We start from the raw sequence: 18547 nt of genomic DNA, 5'->3' as shown, positions 1-18547 counted from the left end.
TTAATCTCCAATTGATGCCAAATGATCAAGGTTGACAAAATACCTATCAATGAATTGTGAACGTTAAGTATAGCGCCGTACAAAATCTATTTACCACATGAGCTATTTACCGCGAACGATGTTCATCACTCAGGCTAGATATTTTTTGAATTTGCTACCGAACCGTGCCGTAATTACCACGCTACTGCAAAAAGCAGTGCCTAGGAAGGCTATTTATGCGAACGAATGTTTTCATAATCGCCATCAAAATGAAATTTTAATTTAATATAAATTATTTAATATTGAAGATGCTATTAAACAAATTATTTAAATATTAAAAGCGTCATGATCAATTTAACACCGTAAATGACAATCAAAGAACGAATCCACCTAATTGAATTATTATAAGACCATGTCATGTCACCGTTCCCAATTGAAGAAGATACGATATTGAAATGAAATAGTGAATAGTGAAATTTCATCGAGTGGAGCGGACAGCAATGAATGTTCAGAGTATTTTCAACGTTCTATACTTTGTTGAGTGAGTTTCAGTATTGTCATTTCTATTGGGGAAATCAACTAACTCGTTTGTAGTTTGATAGTGATCTTTTTCAGTTCAACGATCCAATCAATAACCCTCCTCAGATGTACGAAAAAGGAACATGCGCAGCCTCTAGCTAGCATATTCTGCGGATCAGACTCCAGCCAAATGCTAGTGACTAGCTCGTTTGCGTATACGCGACATAGCTACGCACAAACCACTTTTACGATACCCAACAACGGCTCATTCGAATCTTACCTTCTGTATAAAGCTCCCCTACTTCGTTACGTCTATATCCAGTACAACTTAAAAGTGACCCGGATCCATATCGCATACTGCTCACTCCATGTTGTACCCAAGACGATCCGGAATGTGCCACACCTGACAAGTTTGATAATCTCGTCTTGTCGCATACGGCATCTGGATCTGAACGATATGGCGCATCTGAAGAGCTTGTACACTGTCGATCTTAGTCACAACCTGATAGTGTCAATTGCGGAGCTTCCATCGGCTATGGCTCTACATGTTCACAGGCTTTATCTTGCTGGCAATAGACTTCGTCACCTGAATGCCAGGGTTCTGCATGCCTTAAAAGAGCTGCGCTGTCTGGTTTTGGACGGCAACCGGCTAGAGGAGATCACACCTCCTTTAGTAAATCCCTCGATAGAAGAGTTGTCGATACGGAACAACAGGTTGAGAACGCTCAACTGCACCGACTGGCGCCTACCTCAGTTGAAATATTTTTTCTGCAGCAACAACCAACTAACTTCCGCTCCGATTGAATGGCAATCGATGTGGCGGATCGGCATGTTGGATCTTTCGTTCAATCGGTTGCGCAATTTTCGGATGGATGATATCTACCTCACTCAGCTCCGAGAACTGAATCTAGCCGCTAACGAGCTAACGAATGTAACCACCAACCAGACACAATTGCGGATTCCACTCGAGAGACTGCAGCTCGCCTATAACCGGCTCACAGCGCTGGACATTTCCCGTTGGGACATGCCAAATCTTTGGGGATTGGGCGTGAATAACAATCAGCTCACCGAGCTCGGCGATGTTTTTCTGCGATTTCCTAACCTTGACGCCATGTTGATTATGCGCTATAACAATTGGTCCTGTGGGTGGTTGAAACGAGTCCATCCTGGAGATTTGCTGCGCAGAAATTACGGTTGTCTGAATACGAACCAAAGTTGCCCTGTGGGTAGGATGATGGTGGCAGAGAATGTTTGGATTTGCTGTTGGTAAGCGTGAAGCTAGATCGTTGTGAAAGATCACAACAAGTTAGGATCCTTTTGATAGATCCTCAGATAGGTAATAAAAATGGATGTCGGTTAGTCCGTTTATATTCGCGGCTTGATGTAAAACTGGGTTTGGGAAATTGAGATACGGCGATCAAGGTGTTACATACAGCTGGCAAGTAAACAAAAAAAATTGAAATACTATAAACTTTGTGTCTTATGCCATTCTCACGTCCATTGGAATACTTTTTCTTGTTACGAAAAACGGTACTAATAAATAATCTTTTCCTTCAACGTTTTCCTAACGAATGTTAATGCATCTGTTGGCTCCCACGAGCAAAGATTATGGTCTACATCAGGAAAAGAGTTCTTTTTTGTTTGCAAAGACCAGAACTGACTCTTGCCGATTAGATTTAAATTTGAACTATTTTTTTTTACATAAAATAAAATGTAAACTTCATTCCGCTGTGTACAAAAATGGAATAATACACAACTCTACACAACGGAAGCCACACCATGTGGAAGCAGTGTGAGCTTTCTTTGATTCGCGTGGCAGACTCGGCAGCGGGAGAAAAACAAGTTTCACTCAAGAGGAAACAGCAAATGGCACCAGTGTCGATCAGCACACCCTCTCGGGATACCACGCGACGATGGCACGTTTGCGGGATTTGGAGGTTTGTGACCCACATTCGTGAATGTGTGGAGCAGTAAAAGGTGAACATACACCGGTTCCACTTTGGAGGGGTTTGAACTCTGTGGCTGTGCATAAAAACCTAACAATCTATACCGTTCTACTGCCTGATGGAATCATGATAGGTTAGGTGTGGTGTGGGCTTTGGGTTGTGTCCGTTCGGTGCATGCATCCAAGAGCCCAAACCACATTCCAACAAGTGGCCCTAACCAGTTCGCTCAGGTCACGCTGCAACTTTGCAGATCAAGTTGCATCGATAGCATTACAAGTGGCAGTTGGCCGACCCCCGTTACGAATGTTCGAAAGAACTCACCCCCTTATATACGAATAGAATATCAATCATTACTCACCTAGCAACGCCACCTACCCCGTGATGCGTGACCAGAAGCGAGGAAGCACGCAAACAATCACACTTAGGCAAAGCACAGCAACTGCACGGCGCATGAAAAAAATTGTACACAAAATAAAATAAAACAAAAACGGTGCACAATATTTGTAAACATGACGTTACGTTTTCACATCGGCCACGCACTTCTTGCACTGGTATGCTGCAACCTCCCTCCACCCCGAACTGACCACTTCACATCATCCATCCAATCGTACCAATGGACACATCATCAACAGACGGGGAAGAAAACAACAGTAGCGCCTCAGCCATCTTCCTAGCGGCGTGAAAATAAACACGCACACTCGCACTCACGCACGCATCTTATTTCTTTCTTGCTTTCCTCATTCAACGATCGTGATCTTCTTTCTCACATCACACAAACTCCGCACGTACAACTTTCTTCTTCCACTCGTACACAAAACTGCAAACTATAGGAAAATGCACGACAACACACCTTTTGCTGCACTCTGGCTCTGGATGCGGTTTTACCGTTGACAGACGTTTCTTCACTACTTTATCACCCGATCACGGACCGTGTTTTCCACCTAATTCTAACGTAGGGGATGAAAACGATCTCATTTGTTGTGAGGTGATCTCAGGAAGATGTTTCCTCCACTCGAGCGTAGGGGTGTGTGCGTGTCTTTTGTATGTTGCAAAAAAGGGGTGACAAAACAGTGTCCTAAAGAGTGGTGGCTCAAACAGTTGTGCACATTATGTTGCCATGTTGTTGATTGAATATTAATTCTTTAACTAAATATCGCCTTTTATTATATTTTAATCATAAAATCATTCAATCATAAATCAATCAATTAAAGATATCGTGAATAGCAACACTAATCCGATAAATAATTGGACACCAAGTTAGATTATGACTGACAGCAATGGTATGTTTTTGTGTTGTACACTGTATTTCACCCCTTTTTCCCAAGTATCATTTTCCACCGCTTCTTATGCGCACCTGTCAAATCGTTTCTGACTCGGTTAGGCAGTGCTCTAGCAAAAACACACGTTGGACAGCGGTTGAACTGAGCGAATAGCAAATAAGATTTTCTGATTTTTGTCTTTTGTAACGCTTCTTTCAATCGCTTTATGCGCTAAAGGATTAAAATGCATTAGTTTATAGGCAACCAAATCAGCAATTCTTCTACTGACGTGAAGAAGATCACTTCAATTCAATTTTCTTTCCATCAAATTCATTTTCCATTCGGACCGCATTTAGCGAATCATTTAGTGACCATTGTCCTAATTTTCCTTTTTTGCTGAAGAATGTTGCCATTTGCTAAATCTTTAAATAGTACTGGCATGCTAAATGAGTCCCATATTTATTTCATATGCTTAAATCATGATTCCTTGGCGGTTGTTGAATCTTCGAGGATTCAAGAATGTTTGAGGATTCACCATGCTTTGAGGTTTCATAAAACTTTAGGATTCATGAATCTTTACCAAAACTAACATATTAGTTTCAGTAATAGGGTCTGGCCGTTCTCTCATGAATAAAAAAAAGAACATGTTAGAATGTGACAAAGAGTTATTTGATTTTTTTTATTCTGCTGATTTCAACCCATGATTTCGTTCCCGATTTTTGTTGGGACGCTTAACATAAGAACATGCAATAATCATGTAATAAAATTCCTGTACCAACATCTTTCCAATCATAAAGAACTTAACATCTTCGGCTTAACAATTTGTATAATTTTATTTACTTTGTAAGCGTATTCCATCCCCTATCGTTTTTTGGTTCTTATCTTCCCTAGCTGACATTTGGTGCAGCCGATTCCGCAACTGCCTTTTCCTTTCCAAATAATAAACGCACAGTTCCTTCGATCGCGATCGATAAGCAGCCGTTTTCACAGCAGTCCAAGGTGCCCCCGAAATAGATAACAGAATCAAGCTGCAATCAATCCGAACTCTGCGCGACGTGGAAGTCGAATTGAATTTAAACGAATAGTGGAAAAGGATTGTCACGATAAGGCATTGCTATGGCCCGGTTTGGAGTGATTAGAAACGAAAGTAACAAAAACAAAATTTTCCTTCTTTCCCACCGTTTAGATGTGTTGTTTAAGCGGTACGGTTTGCGTTCCGCCTACGCATACTTTGCGGACAGTTCCTCGACCAGCTTAATGTACGCTTCCTTGGCAGAATCCTTGGTGGTGCCTTTCCGGTCCGCCCACGCCTGCCATTTGGCCTTACCCTTCAGATCGAACATGCCGGGCTTTTCCGTGTCATTGTCACCGACGGTGGCCTGCTTGAAAAGTGCGTACAGCTCCAGCAGTTCGGAATCGCTCGGTCGCTTGGTGAAGGTTTTCACCTTTTCTGCGGATTCGTTGAATTTCTATGGAACACGGAAAACATTCAGTTAATACATTTGTACGCTAGTAATCACCAGCTAAATCTCCTTGCTGGAGTACGGCGATAAGCGATCGATCGGGGCGATTTTCTTATCAGGTCGCACACATCAAAACACCGTCCTCCTACCTGCTCCATGTTGGCCCGGTGTTGATCGGATGATGTAACTCTGCCTGGCTGTAGAAACCTGAACGGAAAATACAAGAACGAAGAATAATGAAACGCGCACGGTAAATCAACAAAGTTTATCACACATTACACCTGTGGACGCAAAATTGCAAGCCATTTGCTTGAATTGTTATCGTTCATTGGAAAAAGTTCGCACACCTCTAACGACTTGTGGTAAAGTCCACTTGCAAAACAACCTTTGTACGGGTTTAACATCTGCCCATCCCTTCCCTTTGCTACTACCCCATCGTAAACTCCCCCACGGGTCAGACGTTAACGATGTGTTAAACCACCGTTGCGAAGACTTTGTGGTACACGCAGAGGTTTGAACCAATTCGTATGATCGACGTGTACCGCGTACTTGACATTGATGATATCGTGCCGATTCATCCTCTATAAAACACTATACCAACGCATGTAATGGCCTCCTGCACGTGTTACTCTCGCTTAGCCTTAAACTCGAAATGAATTAAAGTTTCAAGAGAGTAAAAAAACCGTTTAACCCGTCGCTTAACAACGTGGTGGAAGTGATGGTTTTTTTATGTTTTTATTTGCTCCTGGCCCTGCAAATACTTGTATGAACTTGAAGGAGGCCATTCGGACAACTAGACAAAACATTAAGCAAAGAAAGAACCAGTGTGTGTCAAACACTTCTTAGTTCATTTTGCGTCAGTACGGCAAAAAAAATCCATGGGTTTTGCATCCATGCAACCTAACCATGTTTTTTTTTCTTTATAAACATTAACTTCAAATGACGCAATATTCATTCCAGCTGTACCGAGGTTTACGTTTTTGCCGATATCCATTATGTATTTAATTTGTTTTGGTGTTGATGGAGTTGATTTCGTAACTGGGCGAGGTAAATCAATTTTTTACTTTGTCCCTCAATTACACAATAAAAACATCAAATTTAAATAATTCATTTAACATGGAACTATTCAATATGATAACGGGCTGAAAAGCTATAAGACTGGTTTGATATTAATGTAAGTTAATATACGTTTCTCTTTACGCTACGAAAGCTCAATGTCGGCCCATGACGATAGTGGCACTTTTACTGCTGCACCGTACCTTATCCTTATGCACCGATCAATTGTAGTTTCCATTCACTGTGCATGGTGGATGCGAAAGCAGTGGTGTTTTTTAAATTTTTTGGAGGAACCATGAAATGAATTGCATCGTTCGATAGTGCACTGTTTAAGGAAAAGCAAACCGAAAAAAGGTCACAAAACCTGAACCTTGTTCACGTTGTTTTCACTGCAGTGTTGTTTTATATTTCGCACCTTGTATCCGATGGCGGTTTTTGCATTCAATTGAAAGTCCCATTCATGCTGGATGCATTTAGGTGCGTACTAACGCGCACACGGTTTAAGCGGGTTGGTTGAGTCGGCATACTTGCTTGGTACGCGACGGAACCGTGTAGGTGTTGATAAGGTTGGACATCGAACAACCATTCCCATGATTTCCCAGACATATTCTACTTCGAAGGGAGCGGCTTTAAAACTTCCAAAAGAGATGACGTCATTTCTTTCATGTGTGCCGACGTGCGTGAAGGAATAAGTAGATTAAACGCTTAAAAAACCAGTTCTCATGCTACCAATAACTATATTCCAGCTGAAGATGTCTCTACTCTGACCAAACACGGGCGTGTATGCAAAGTTCTTCTCCTCTCTAAGTAAACTCTCACGCATCATCGATGTCCAACTGGGTAGTTAGTTGTGTGCTGCCTTTGGCACATAATTTTGGGCCACAAAAGATTGATAGGCTTAGTTCTCGTGAAAGGCACACGTTGATGGGACGTGATTTAGGATAGATCGATCATTCTCTCGACATTTTATATCGTGTGTGAACTTCTGATCCGTACGAAAAGTTTTTCTTTTTACGGGTATGGGGATTTTATGTCTATAAAATCTGCGCAAACGACCCTTCACTTCGGTTTTCTTACTGGATGCAAATAGATTCCCTCCTGTTTTAAAACCTTGAGCTCGGTTGCATCACACGTGCAAGAAGGAAGTTTTGCAATGTCGGCATCCGGCTAGCGGCAACTAGCACGCACCCCACTGGCCAGGTGGGCCGGAATGCATCACGAAACGCCACCCACGATGGTTTCCATTCTGACCAATTTTGCAAACAACATAACCAACGGTCTTTGAAGTGAAGGCAATGTGGAAAGCCTACCAAGAAATTAACGACCGCAGAATCGTTGATTGCAATTAATAAGCACGCGACGGTGTTGTTGCCCACGTCGAATGCCATGAGAGTGTCTTATGGTTGGCCTGTATGCCCCAGACAAGGCAAGTCCACATATGGTCCCAACATTACGTGTAAGCACCCATGTGCACCCGTTTCTGTGGCAGTATGAGCTACTTGTATCCACGAAGAACGCTCGTATTTTTGATGACCTGCACTGAACTCGCACGGCTTTGCTACAGTCAAACGGCTAACCGCTGGACGGACATCTTCCTTCAATTGACCTTCAGCTCCGATCCGAGCAGGGACCGGCTTTCAAAACTTCAAGCCCGTACACACGTACACACACACTTGCACACCGGCAGAAATATATAGGAGTTCAACTGATAAGCGACACTCGGCACCCAAATGCAAACTGCGAACGTCCGACACAACCCAACTCAACTGGACCAACGCGACCAAGAGCACCCTTACGCACCTTTTACTCAAACGCTGGTCCGACGAAGACTGTTCGTGGGTTCGCTATTCTGGTACGATGTCAGTTGATTGTGTTGTTGCCCACCGGTGATGGGGGGCTTTTCTTCGTTCGCGCCCCCGTACTTGACGATGTCCAATCGCGAATGTCTAGCACCGGGGGGGTGGAGCGGTAGTTATGTGCCGAAGTTGGGTAGCGTTGCCGATTACAGACAAGAGTCATGCGCTTCAAACTGCCGACCAACTTATGCCGCTTAAACTCCAAGTGACCGATAATGATAATTATGGCCAACTGGTGTGGATTAACCTCCTGTGCGGATTGATAACATTAAAACGCTCTTAACATTGTTTTAATTCTTATTTTTCACAGATGCATGCCCTAGTGAAGCAAATGCCTTTCAAGAAAGTTTTCAAACATCATAGAAGACATCCATGATCAGTTTTGTTCTCTGTAATAATTATTGGAATTGAATTGTAAGCAGAATAACGAAACCAGCATAGCAATGCTCAAGATTTATTCGAAATCCAAGCGTTTAACATTGAACACACGGTGAAACGCTACAAAGATTGTACGCAACACTTTGTACGGTTAGCAACTTGCACGGCAGCGTTGCATTCAATTCAAAAACAACGAAGATCAAGTCCGAGTACGGTGGAGTGGGGAATTGCGACAACCAATCGAAATTATATTCTACCCTTGTTTTCAAACAGTGAAGCGTGTTTAAACTCAGTTCCCTTCTTAAAATGATTAAAATATGCAAGAAATGAGCATTTCTAGCTATTAAAACGAATTCAAAAACTGTGGCTCTGGCTGAGGCATTACCACGGTCGATGCAATCAGGGGTTTGATCTAGAAAAGAAAAAAAAACGTTTAGTTAAAACAGAGGTATAAAAATGCCACATTTCACTTGAGCTCGTTACCTGACCGGTTTTAAACACCAACACCTTAATGTGCGAATTTTCGGGTGTCAAGTCCACTGGAGGTAACCCATCCGACGGATCAACGGTAACCGTCACCCGGAAGTCTAATCGTATGGGGAATCCTGGCACAAGCATTGGCAGCTTCAGGTAGGGTCTCTCCACTAGATAATGGCGATGGTCCGCCTGTATCAGAACGTTCAAACCAGTGGCTTCCTTTCGGGTGGAAATGTTTTCCAGTACCACAAACAGCTTGAACGTCGGTCCTAAACCAAGGACTTCCGCTGCTAGCTTGATCGGAGCGAGGCCCACGTCAACGGTGGACATGTTGCTATCGGCAGAGTTGATAACGTCCACCGTGGCCCGTGCTGTAGTAAGTCGCATGCGCCAAAGTTCCGACTGAAACGAATTGTGTATGGTGGCCGCATGTTCCTTCTCGCGCAACGTTTGTTCGACGAAGATTTTTGTCTTTTTCGGGATCTGCAAATTACCGGGAGGTTCCTCGGCTGTCTTCATGTCGTACACGTTGTCTGTGGTCACAAACTCTGCCGTTCGCTTCAGAATCTTTACTATCAGCGAACCATCGATGGTGACTAGAATGAGGACGTGTTCCTCCTGGCCAAGTCTGCCGAAGGTTAAAGCCGACACCGATTCGGGGGCGTAGAATTGATCCACCAGTTTTTTTTGACTATAGAACTGCACCAAACCACCTTTCAGACATACGCACACCAGGTTGATGCCAAGGTGTGGCAAACATACCGGTGTCATGCATACGGCTGGCTGGGGTAGCTTCACCGTCCAAAGCTTTTTGCCCTTTTTGGAGTAGCAGACAAGGGATTGATTCATGCAAACGACCACAATGGTCTGGTCAATTGGTAACAATGACAAACCGGCAGCAGGATTCTCTAGCTTGACGATATGTTGTCCCGCAAGCCAACCTTTACGCAACAGGTAGAGGGATCCTTCTCGAGTCGCAATCACCACGCGGTAATCGATGTCGTACTGTCCGCCGGCCGAGACCATGCTAGGTGTACCACGGAACGGACCAACCTTGGCCTGCGCAAGGACCACGAACGCCTGTGTATCAAGCACGAGCAGCTCACCACACTCCGTCGCTAGAATCAAGCAGGACGCCGATTTGATATCATTTGAAGCTTTCTTGATTGCGGCCATCGAAGTAATTATGGACAGACGTTCGAGCTTGCGCTCGGCGTTCGATCGAATGTATCCGCCACGCTCACTTTCGGGCAAGCTAAGCAGCTCCTGTGTTTGCAGCGTCATCTGGGAGGGTTCGATCGTGCGCAAACTATCGATCAGCACGTCAAGCGCTTCGCCTCGTTCGTTCGGTAGCTTCTTCCACACATCTACCTCGAGCGGTTCTATCGTCATGCTCGGTACGGTGTACTTGTAGTACGGCTTCATGTTACGATAGAATAGCACCGATGACTCCACCGCAACTGCAATGACTGAGAAGAGCGACGGCATTTAAGTTCAAGGAACCGGGAAGGTCGTCTCACTGGATTCTACTTACTGGGTATCCGTGGTTCGTGATCGTTTATGTATAAACTTTCCACCGCACTCGGAATCCCCGGCAGATGTTGCTCGCTGATCAGGTTCGTGCCCTTGTACACCTTCAGTTTGGGCTTAACGTCGAAATCAAACAGAGGTACATCCACCGTTACCAGCTGGTAGTAGTTGTCGTTTTTCAGATCGCAAAGCGTCATGCATGACGGGAGCGTGTGCAATGCAGCAGTACCGTCACACTGCGCGTCCAGCCACTTGTCGGTGGGTTTCGTTTTGCTGCTAGAATTCCAGCGTATTAGGTTAAGATAGAAAGTGTTTATTAAAGGGTGGCCCCAACGGCTCAGGCGAGCGATGTTGCGGTTGCTAGCACTCATTCGCTCCGCTTCATCAGCAGCAATTATTGACGGTACCTTTTCTCGCTAGGATCTCGGTCCAGACTTACCACAAAAACATCGCAACCGAAGATGATCCAATCGGATGCGATCTAAATAATGCCGCAGCACAAATCACACCCTCAACGAAGTACCACCGTAATGACCGTAAATCTTCCACCAGCGAACGCCTTCCGTTCTCGTTTTAAGTGAAAAAAAATGTACAAACGCAGATTTTCGATACGAATCAGTCGGGAGATCCCGTTTGTTTGGGCTCTGCCTTTAGCAATCCCGTTGTCCCTAGTGACGCGAAGGGTTGGTAGTCTTCTCATCCAACCATCAGGTACGAGACACACCTGTTGCGTCTATTTTTTGTACACAGCGCAGGCGCGATATACCACCAGTTGCCACTAGCAACGGCAATATGGTGGCTCATCAACACACGTGATTAAAGAGTAGCTATTCGGGAAAAGATTCTATGCGTTTTTTCACCAGTTCACGGTCCAATGTGCCACACCAAAGTTAAGGCAGAACGATGTAGATTTCCTTTCTGCTGTAAGGAAGACTAAACTTTCTTCATCTTCAAAGGTTCATTGCGCTTTGATGATCTTCGCTCCGCTAGATTCTCTCTGGATATTGCCCTCGGCCACGCCACCGCGCAACCGTTTGATTATTTACGGCAAAGGTGAAGGTATCCGCCGCGTACCCAATGCTCCTTTACCGATCGATTAATCAATGAATGGAGTGCCAATCGTGTGCCGTACCCCATCTCGGTGTCAGGTTGTACCGAAGCAAAGTTTGCTTAGGGACAGGTTTTCCACTACCTCCCTGTCGGTCGGAAAATGTCGGTCATAGTAGTGCGGCTGTTTGCATTGTGAGTGCCACAGTGCTGCCGACAAGAATCGTGGAAAGTGTGAAAGCCCTCGTGTGCAAGTGGAAAACTGCTGGCGGCGGTACCAGCGGATGAAATATTACCCATAGCCAAAGGTAAACGACAACGTCCACGACAACCGCGAAGGAATCACCCGGTTCAACCGTGCCAAACTCGTCGAAGGTAGGGCCGATCTTACCACCGTGGAGTTTGCACAGTTGATTTGCAAGTTGAGCACATTTTGTCACACTTTTCCCTCGGTGGCGTTCTCCATGTCGTGGAGCTGTGTGCTTCTGACCTACCGCGCCATTCAGCACGCCCGCCCCGTAGCGGGTTGGTGTGGATAATTAAAAAACGTGTACCTAGTCAGGCGGAACCGGTGGAAATGGCTAGTTTATCATATCGCGAGAAGATTCAGACAAGGTTGTTGTACGTGTGATGACATATATTTGCTCCTAATAGGATGCTTCTCGGTGTATACTTACCGACTTTCGATCAAACGATGTCAACGTTTAGCGAGTGCCGTCTACCACCATGGTTAAGAAGGGAAACTTTTCCCGCAGTCATTGCACTGGGACAGGGAAATGAAATCCAAAGTGCGTAAGCTGCGAGAAAGGGCATACGAAGTTGAATATATTAATCATTCCCGTGTGGTTAAGAGTGACCGAGTATTGCTAAATAACGCAAACGAATATAGCGTATTTTTATCGTACCTCCCATGGAAACATTCAGAACAATGTGGAGCCTCTTAAAAGCTTACTTCTTCGAGATAACGTTCGAAGCTCCACTGGAGAGGCCTATTCCTAAAGAGAGGAGAAATGGAATATTTGTAGCAGATCGAAGTCCTCCGTCGAGTACCGGAGATAACCGCAAAAAGGGGTGTAGCTTGCAGTCTAAGTAGCGACCTTGTGATTAAAACCTCTAGACACACACCCCTCATTAAACGCTATCCCTTCGAACACTGTCGTTCTCTTCGAGCTCTGGGAGTGTATTATCGGTGGCCTTGCTTTGTTCCACTGTGCCCGCCTGCACATCTCCGGAAGAGAGTGAAAGCTTGCCTGAAAGGGTCTCAAACTCAGGTTCAATGTTGCGGAACCGGATTCCTGCCGCTAGATGGTGGATGGTGTTTGCTGAGAAGGGTGATTATTTTTTCGGTAGACATATTACCGTTGTGGTTTTAGACAGCAGCTAATGTATGCATCCATTATACGCTATGGCGCTCGTGACGCGTCTGGTAAGCAACTAAAAGTAACCAGAGGGATGGTGGCCGATGACTCCAAGTCGATTAAAGCATCAGCTGGCAGAGTTTGCAATGGTCTGTGTCTCATCACGAAGATCAATGCGCAATCACACTTCTGAACATTATTGTCCCCACGTTGAGATCATATTCTGGCAAGTATTTATACATTCATCGCATCCCTCCCGGATTTGTGACGTCGCGGCGAATGTCAACGTCCTTCGCGAATGTAAAAGCGAACGAGAACAAACGGAACGGTGAGATTTCTATTCAAATTAGTACCGCAACTCCCACACAAACTTCAAAGCTCCAAAGCTGGACAGATCTACCTTTTTCACAGCATCGAGTCGCCAATTGCGTCCCACTTTAACACGCGCACGTACACATTGCGCTAAGAAACGAGAAGGTGTGTTTCTCTATTGCTAAGAGTTGTGCGGTGGTATGGGTAACCATCAGCACACCAGCACACCAGCACGATCCAAGAAAGTGATCACTGTGCTGTAGGATTTCATCGATCTCTGTAGTGTAGTGTTGTGTGGTAGGGATGCTGGTTGTATATTTATTTTACCATTTCTTTCTATTTTAGCACGATCTGTGTCTGCACAAGATTTATGGTTGAAAGGTTTGCTGCGAAGAATACGCAACGATCGACTGCCAGAAGAATGTATGAAGGAAGGAGTTTGCTGCCAGCAGATGAGCAGATTAGCTTTACGAGGTTAGTAACCGCCGTTCTGTTTTTGAGTCGTTTTTTTATGTTTTATTATTCTTGAACTTCTTTTGAGATCTTCTGTGTCACCTACAAGCCTAGCTATGTCTCAATGAACAAAACACTAGAGAATTGGAGTTTGTTACGTACCGATGATGTTAATTTTCATAAAACAAATTGTTGAGCCACGATCATCGGGTCGATGACAGTTTCGTTTTTGGAACAAAAACTCCCCTCGCTGAGATGGCGATCGAGTGACCCAGATTGAAGATCTTAAATGCGATTTGGTAAGACCAACGTCGCACAACTCACCGCACACAGCAGAATTCATCAATGATAGACCGCATAGGAAACACCTTCCCGATGGGGAATGCAAATGCATTGCGCCGTCTCATAAACAATCCGTATGTCTGACAAACGATTTCCTCCAGCTACCTGCAGTAGGGGCAGCTCTGGTACCACACTGGAACCGGCTTCCTTTGCTGTGCTCAAGGTGTCGTACCAATGCGCAGTGTACAGACAATCACAGACCTTACGACAAGGTCCCTTAACTCGTTCCATTCCCTCGCAAACAAATACCACTTTCCACATTTTCTCAGCCACCACTTCCACCGGTGTAGTCTTAGAGCCCTTTTCTTCCATGGAGCTCCCATACACCTCGGTGGAGCGTTTCTCGTGATCAACTCCACGCTAAGCTTCCTTCCACCCAAACGTGGTCCAACGGAATCGCTGCTGCCGTCAAGTCTCTCTCTCCAATGAAGTGTGTACGATCGGCTCAATCAAGAGCGTCACGCGAGAGCGCGCTGACACACCACCAACCAAGCTATGTGAGCTCTGGCCAGCGGCGCCAAAGTTTACCTTGGCCATTTTGTTTGAGTGCGCGAAACCGTGCGGACAAGGCACGCTTTTACTGTTGGCCCGCGGTTGTATCCGTGGGCGCTAACATTACGTTTAACCAATTGACTGTTTGTGTGGAGTCTTCGGAAATTGTTATCATAAACCCGCGATTGTACGTGTGAGTTGTGGTGGGGTAAAACATCGACAAAGCAACGTGATCTTTTACTACCATTAAAAACGCATTCCGTTTTGGAATGGAAAAGTGAGTGTGTGGCTTGGTAATTTTGAAATACTGCACCCAAACACAGTGCCACGTGTAGTGGAGTGAGGCGTTGATAATGTTACACCCACGTGCCACCCGTTTCAATTAAAGGCTTCAGCGCTATGCAAATCCTTTTTCGAGATCAATTGCCCACCGGGAGCCAACCGCTGACCCAAATTGACGTGAGAACGCCTTTCCCTTCCTGTGGAATCTCTGCAATGTGTGCATGAAACGTAATGATCCTCTGACGGTGGAGGAGATCACGAAATAAATTCATCCCCCAGTGAAACGGAAACAATACCCGGAGAGAAGGGCTTTGTATAGTGGGCGATATCCAATGCACGAAACTGTGGTCATCAAAAGAATGTTTTCCCGTGCCCGTTCAAATGTTGCCCACAGTGAAGTTTCTCTTCGAAGCACAGCATGCAGCAGCCAAAGTTCATCGTACGGTCACAATGATTCCGTATAACGGAATGTGTGTGTTTGTGGAACATTCCGACAGATTAGTGTAACTTCCTCCTCTGGTCCGTTCAGTTTGACGTGCGTCTTTTTGTAACCTAGAAGATGGGAATGAAACTGATCAGCACCTCCTGGGGTGCGATCATCAAAGAGGCGATAGATCGAAAATGGAATCAATTCCAACTCCAATTTTAAAAGCAAATCTTCCCGTTCGAAATCACACAGTTAAGATTGTTACCGTAGTGCTCCGTGTATTACTGTGTGCGAAGTGCGGTTAGATCCGTAATGCAACATGACGGCAAGTGTTTGCATATCATCACGGGAGCCATTTAAAAAGCAAAGAGAAACGATACTTGAACGGGCAAAGGCAACCGTCGAAGCGGCTTCTTCGTGAAATGTGTGAAAATTATGGTTCAAACCGGGGGAGTGCATTGTTTGATAAAGATGGGTTTCTTATCGTTTCTCCCTCTGACAGACACGGAGAAAGGTTTGTCCGTAGTAAAAGTGTAACGTCGTACCCCTTTGGTTTGGCGATGCGAAGCAGTTACGAGTTGGTGGTTCGATAGACAACAATCCATCACGAATTCGTGGAGAGCACACAAATTCACACACTTTCGTTAGGAATAATATTTCGGCGACGATTGGACGGTTGGGTTAAAGATGATTACTTTCCTCACGAAGCAACGACACGCATGGACGATATCTTATCGCAAACACTCGTATAACTATTTGCTCAATTCTCGGGGATTCCTGTGACGTCAGCTGGGACGGAAGAATCGATGAAATGGTCTGCCGTAAAGTAGATATAAACGGCGGTTTTTTATTAACCTTGTAATATGTATTATATTTTGCCTACAATAACTATTTGACAGCTACATACCGAGCGTAAACGTGTAAAAATCGTGTATTAAAGAGTTCCGCTTTTCTTTGGCTCCCGGTCACACACAACAGCAACGGTCTGAGTTGTTGTTTGTTTTGTTTTTAGAAAGTACACCGTAAGATTCCGGTCTTTCCTTCTCTGAACAGAGTCTTCACGCGCACCAGCACCTGCCCTGTGCATGGTGACTCACCGTGGCCTTAAGCAATGACCAGGGGAACATCGTGCTCGCTTTGTGGTCAAGAACGCACCGTTGCATCAAAAGCACAAAGCAACACGATAAGAAGATTAAACCAGTTTCCGCACAGAACGCTGATGATCGGTGGGTAAAATTCCTTTTTCCTCATTGGGTACCGTCTCATGAGTCACACACTGTGTCCAGAGACACCACTCTTTAGCTTCGATGATGCGAATTATAATCGAACATACCAAGCGCTCCGTACGTGTGGTAAACAATATCACCAGCACGAACGAATGGTGCGTGCCAGTGGTGTGGCTAAACCGTGCATACAGCTCTTGTTTCGATCAATTGTGACCACCGATCGTAGATCGTAGTTGTTGTGCTTTACAAACAGCACTAATGCGATCCCGGGAAAGAGACAAATTGCTGTATGCTACACGTACGGAACACTCAATACCCAGCCGTAGTACTGTAGTGCCAGGCCAACCAGCTGGGATCTGACCTTCAAAAGCTGCACGCATTTATTAGTACATTACCTTAACTATTCAGCGCCTTTTATTAACCAAAGGTCGATTTCCAAGATATGTCAACATGTTTTTATAGATAATTGCGAGCACTCTTGTATACGCTGTTATATAGGAACTTTTTATTACGAACGGACTTTAACAACTTATTTTTAATCAGACGGCGCAGCCAAAACATCTATTTACATTTTGCTTAAAAGAGCTACTTACATTTTGGCCAAATCATCTATTTACATTATTCACTTTCACTTTCCTTGTCAAACGAGTTCAAAGTCATTACATTTCTGCAAAATTCATAATAATTAATATAAAACAAAACTAGGCACTGAATTCTATCATCCTGTTGCAAAATAGACTGGATGCATCTGAGAAGGTTTGGTCAATTTTTTGTTACATATGGGACATTTTTTGGCAGTTCGCAGAGACTGCCGGATGCAGTTGGAACAGAAAACATGTCCGCAGGAAGTTGAAATGGCTTGCTGATTTGCCAGCATTTCGTAACAGATCGGACAGATGATGTTCAATGTTTTCGGGGACCCTTGGGCGGCCACATGCGTTTGGCTGTTGCTGGTTGCTCTCTGTTGTGGTGGAGGTGCGGGCTGCGTAGAGTTGAGAATTGGTGCCGGCATTGGTTCAACCACGCTGATATCACCAACTTCGTAGGAATGATTAATGTTGTTAAATCGTGTACCGTTGCGCGGATTGCGCCCACGGCTTGTATTGGGCATATAAAACGAAATCGAATGAGCAGATGAAGTATGAACGGATACGGCAACATTGTTAATTGTAAAAGAGCTTCTATTGGAAGGACGCGCTGGTTGTTGGATTGTCGCTACTGGTGCAACTTCGTCGTTTTCCTCGTCCGATGAAAGGATAACAATGGGTTCCATCGGCAGTTCGCGTCGTATCTCCTGGTAATTCGATAAATCGATCACGGAGCCGTCATGATCTTGTGCGGAGCTGTTTCGACGTACCTGACGTCTGCGTTGGGGTTCAATTATAGGCGTACCGATTACGATTACTTCCCGCCCAAACGAATTGTTACCTTCCAGGGAGATCACGGGTGTCCGATTCGAGGGTCCTGCTGAGGGTTCTTCGTTGTTGCACAACACTATGGTTGTATCGCTTCCCGAGCTATCGTTGCCAACATCATAGTTTGGTTGCGAGGATGCCGGAGCAGCGCTGATATCCGGTTCCAGTGACGGTTCTGGTTCTACGTCGTTAGCGCTCATGCTACTTCGACTGGTGCTAGCATTACTATCGTCAAAGATGTTACTACTGCTGTTTGATGAGCGGCTTCCTAGGATGTTCAGCAACCAATCGGCCTCCTCGATGAGATTCTGCATGCTTGTATTAATATCGTCCGTACTGTCTTCCGTGATTTCTAATTTAATTTGCGACATTTTGCGGCGTTCGGTGAATGCAGAAAGCAAACTTTACAGTGCCCAAACCAAAGGCGAAAAACGTTACAAAAGATTCACTTTTCTCGAAATCCGGTTTGACGCACGGTTCGAAGAGGTAAATAAGCACAACTGTTTTGACAGTAGAAGGTTGAACCATCATCGCGTTGGGTTGGCCATTTTGATTCTTTTTGACACAATGTCTGCAGCCTGTACTGCATTCACCGCGTCCTGTTTTAATCTTGACGATTAAAATACAATTTTCTGTATCATCTTCCACTCACCATCACGCATTAGCAACGAACGAATCGCATGTATTTATTACAAGTTGTTTGAAGTATTTGGTTTTCAAACTAAATTTT

General features: G+C 44.8%; 4 protein-coding genes across 5 annotated transcripts; 1 reads left to right on the top strand and 3 right to left on the bottom strand.

The window, feature by feature from the left end:
• The first annotated feature begins 688 nt into the window (after positions 1–688).
• On the top strand, positions 689–1768 carry LOC128303115 (leucine-rich repeat-containing protein 40-like). Its single transcript, XM_053039973.1, has one exon. It carries the CDS (start codon positions 689–691, stop codon positions 1766–1768), a length of 1080 nt encoding a protein of 359 aa, XP_052895933.1.
• Positions 1769–4358: 2590 nt separating this feature from the next.
• On the bottom strand, positions 4359–8038 carry LOC128305836 (acyl-CoA-binding protein homolog). 2 transcript variants are annotated; one of them, XM_053043453.1, is made up of 3 exons: positions 8023–8038; positions 5316–5373; positions 4359–5172 (listed from the first exon to the last, which is right to left on the bottom strand). In XM_053043453.1, the coding sequence occupies exons 2-3, from the start codon at positions 5322–5324 to the stop codon at positions 4924–4926; spliced, it is 258 nt and encodes an 85-aa protein (XP_052899413.1). In that variant the 5' UTR covers positions 5325–5373; positions 8023–8038; the 3' UTR covers positions 4359–4923. The 2 variants fall into 2 exon arrangements, with proteins under 2 accessions (XP_052899413.1, XP_052899414.1); XM_053043454.1 differs by lacking the exon at positions 8023–8038 and adding an exon at positions 7829–7847.
• A 666-nt stretch (positions 8039–8704) lies between these two features.
• LOC128305833 (Bardet-Biedl syndrome 1 protein homolog) lies at positions 8705–10913 on the bottom strand. The gene is made up of 4 exons (XM_053043449.1): positions 10903–10913; positions 10468–10736; positions 8940–10402; positions 8705–8868 (listed from the first exon to the last, which is right to left on the bottom strand). Exons 1-4 carry the CDS (start codon positions 10911–10913, stop codon positions 8800–8802), a joined length of 1812 nt encoding a protein of 603 aa, XP_052899409.1. The 3' UTR covers positions 8705–8799.
• Positions 10914–16894: 5981 nt separating this feature from the next.
• LOC128304081 (uncharacterized) lies at positions 16895–18256 on the bottom strand. The gene is made up of 2 exons (XM_053041212.1): positions 17498–18256; positions 16895–17440 (listed from the first exon to the last, which is right to left on the bottom strand). Exons 1-2 carry the CDS (start codon positions 18186–18188, stop codon positions 17121–17123), a joined length of 1011 nt encoding a protein of 336 aa, XP_052897172.1. The 5' UTR covers positions 18189–18256; the 3' UTR covers positions 16895–17120.
• Positions 18257–18547: the final 291 nt, after the last annotated feature.

This window comes from Anopheles moucheti, chromosome 3 (genome assembly GCF_943734755.1).
Source record: "Anopheles moucheti chromosome 3, idAnoMoucSN_F20_07, whole genome shotgun sequence".
Classification (NCBI taxonomy): domain Eukaryota; kingdom Metazoa; phylum Arthropoda; class Insecta; order Diptera; family Culicidae; genus Anopheles; species Anopheles moucheti.
Note: the sequence above shows the minus strand (reverse complement) of the source record. Positions and strands in the feature narration are given on the sequence as shown.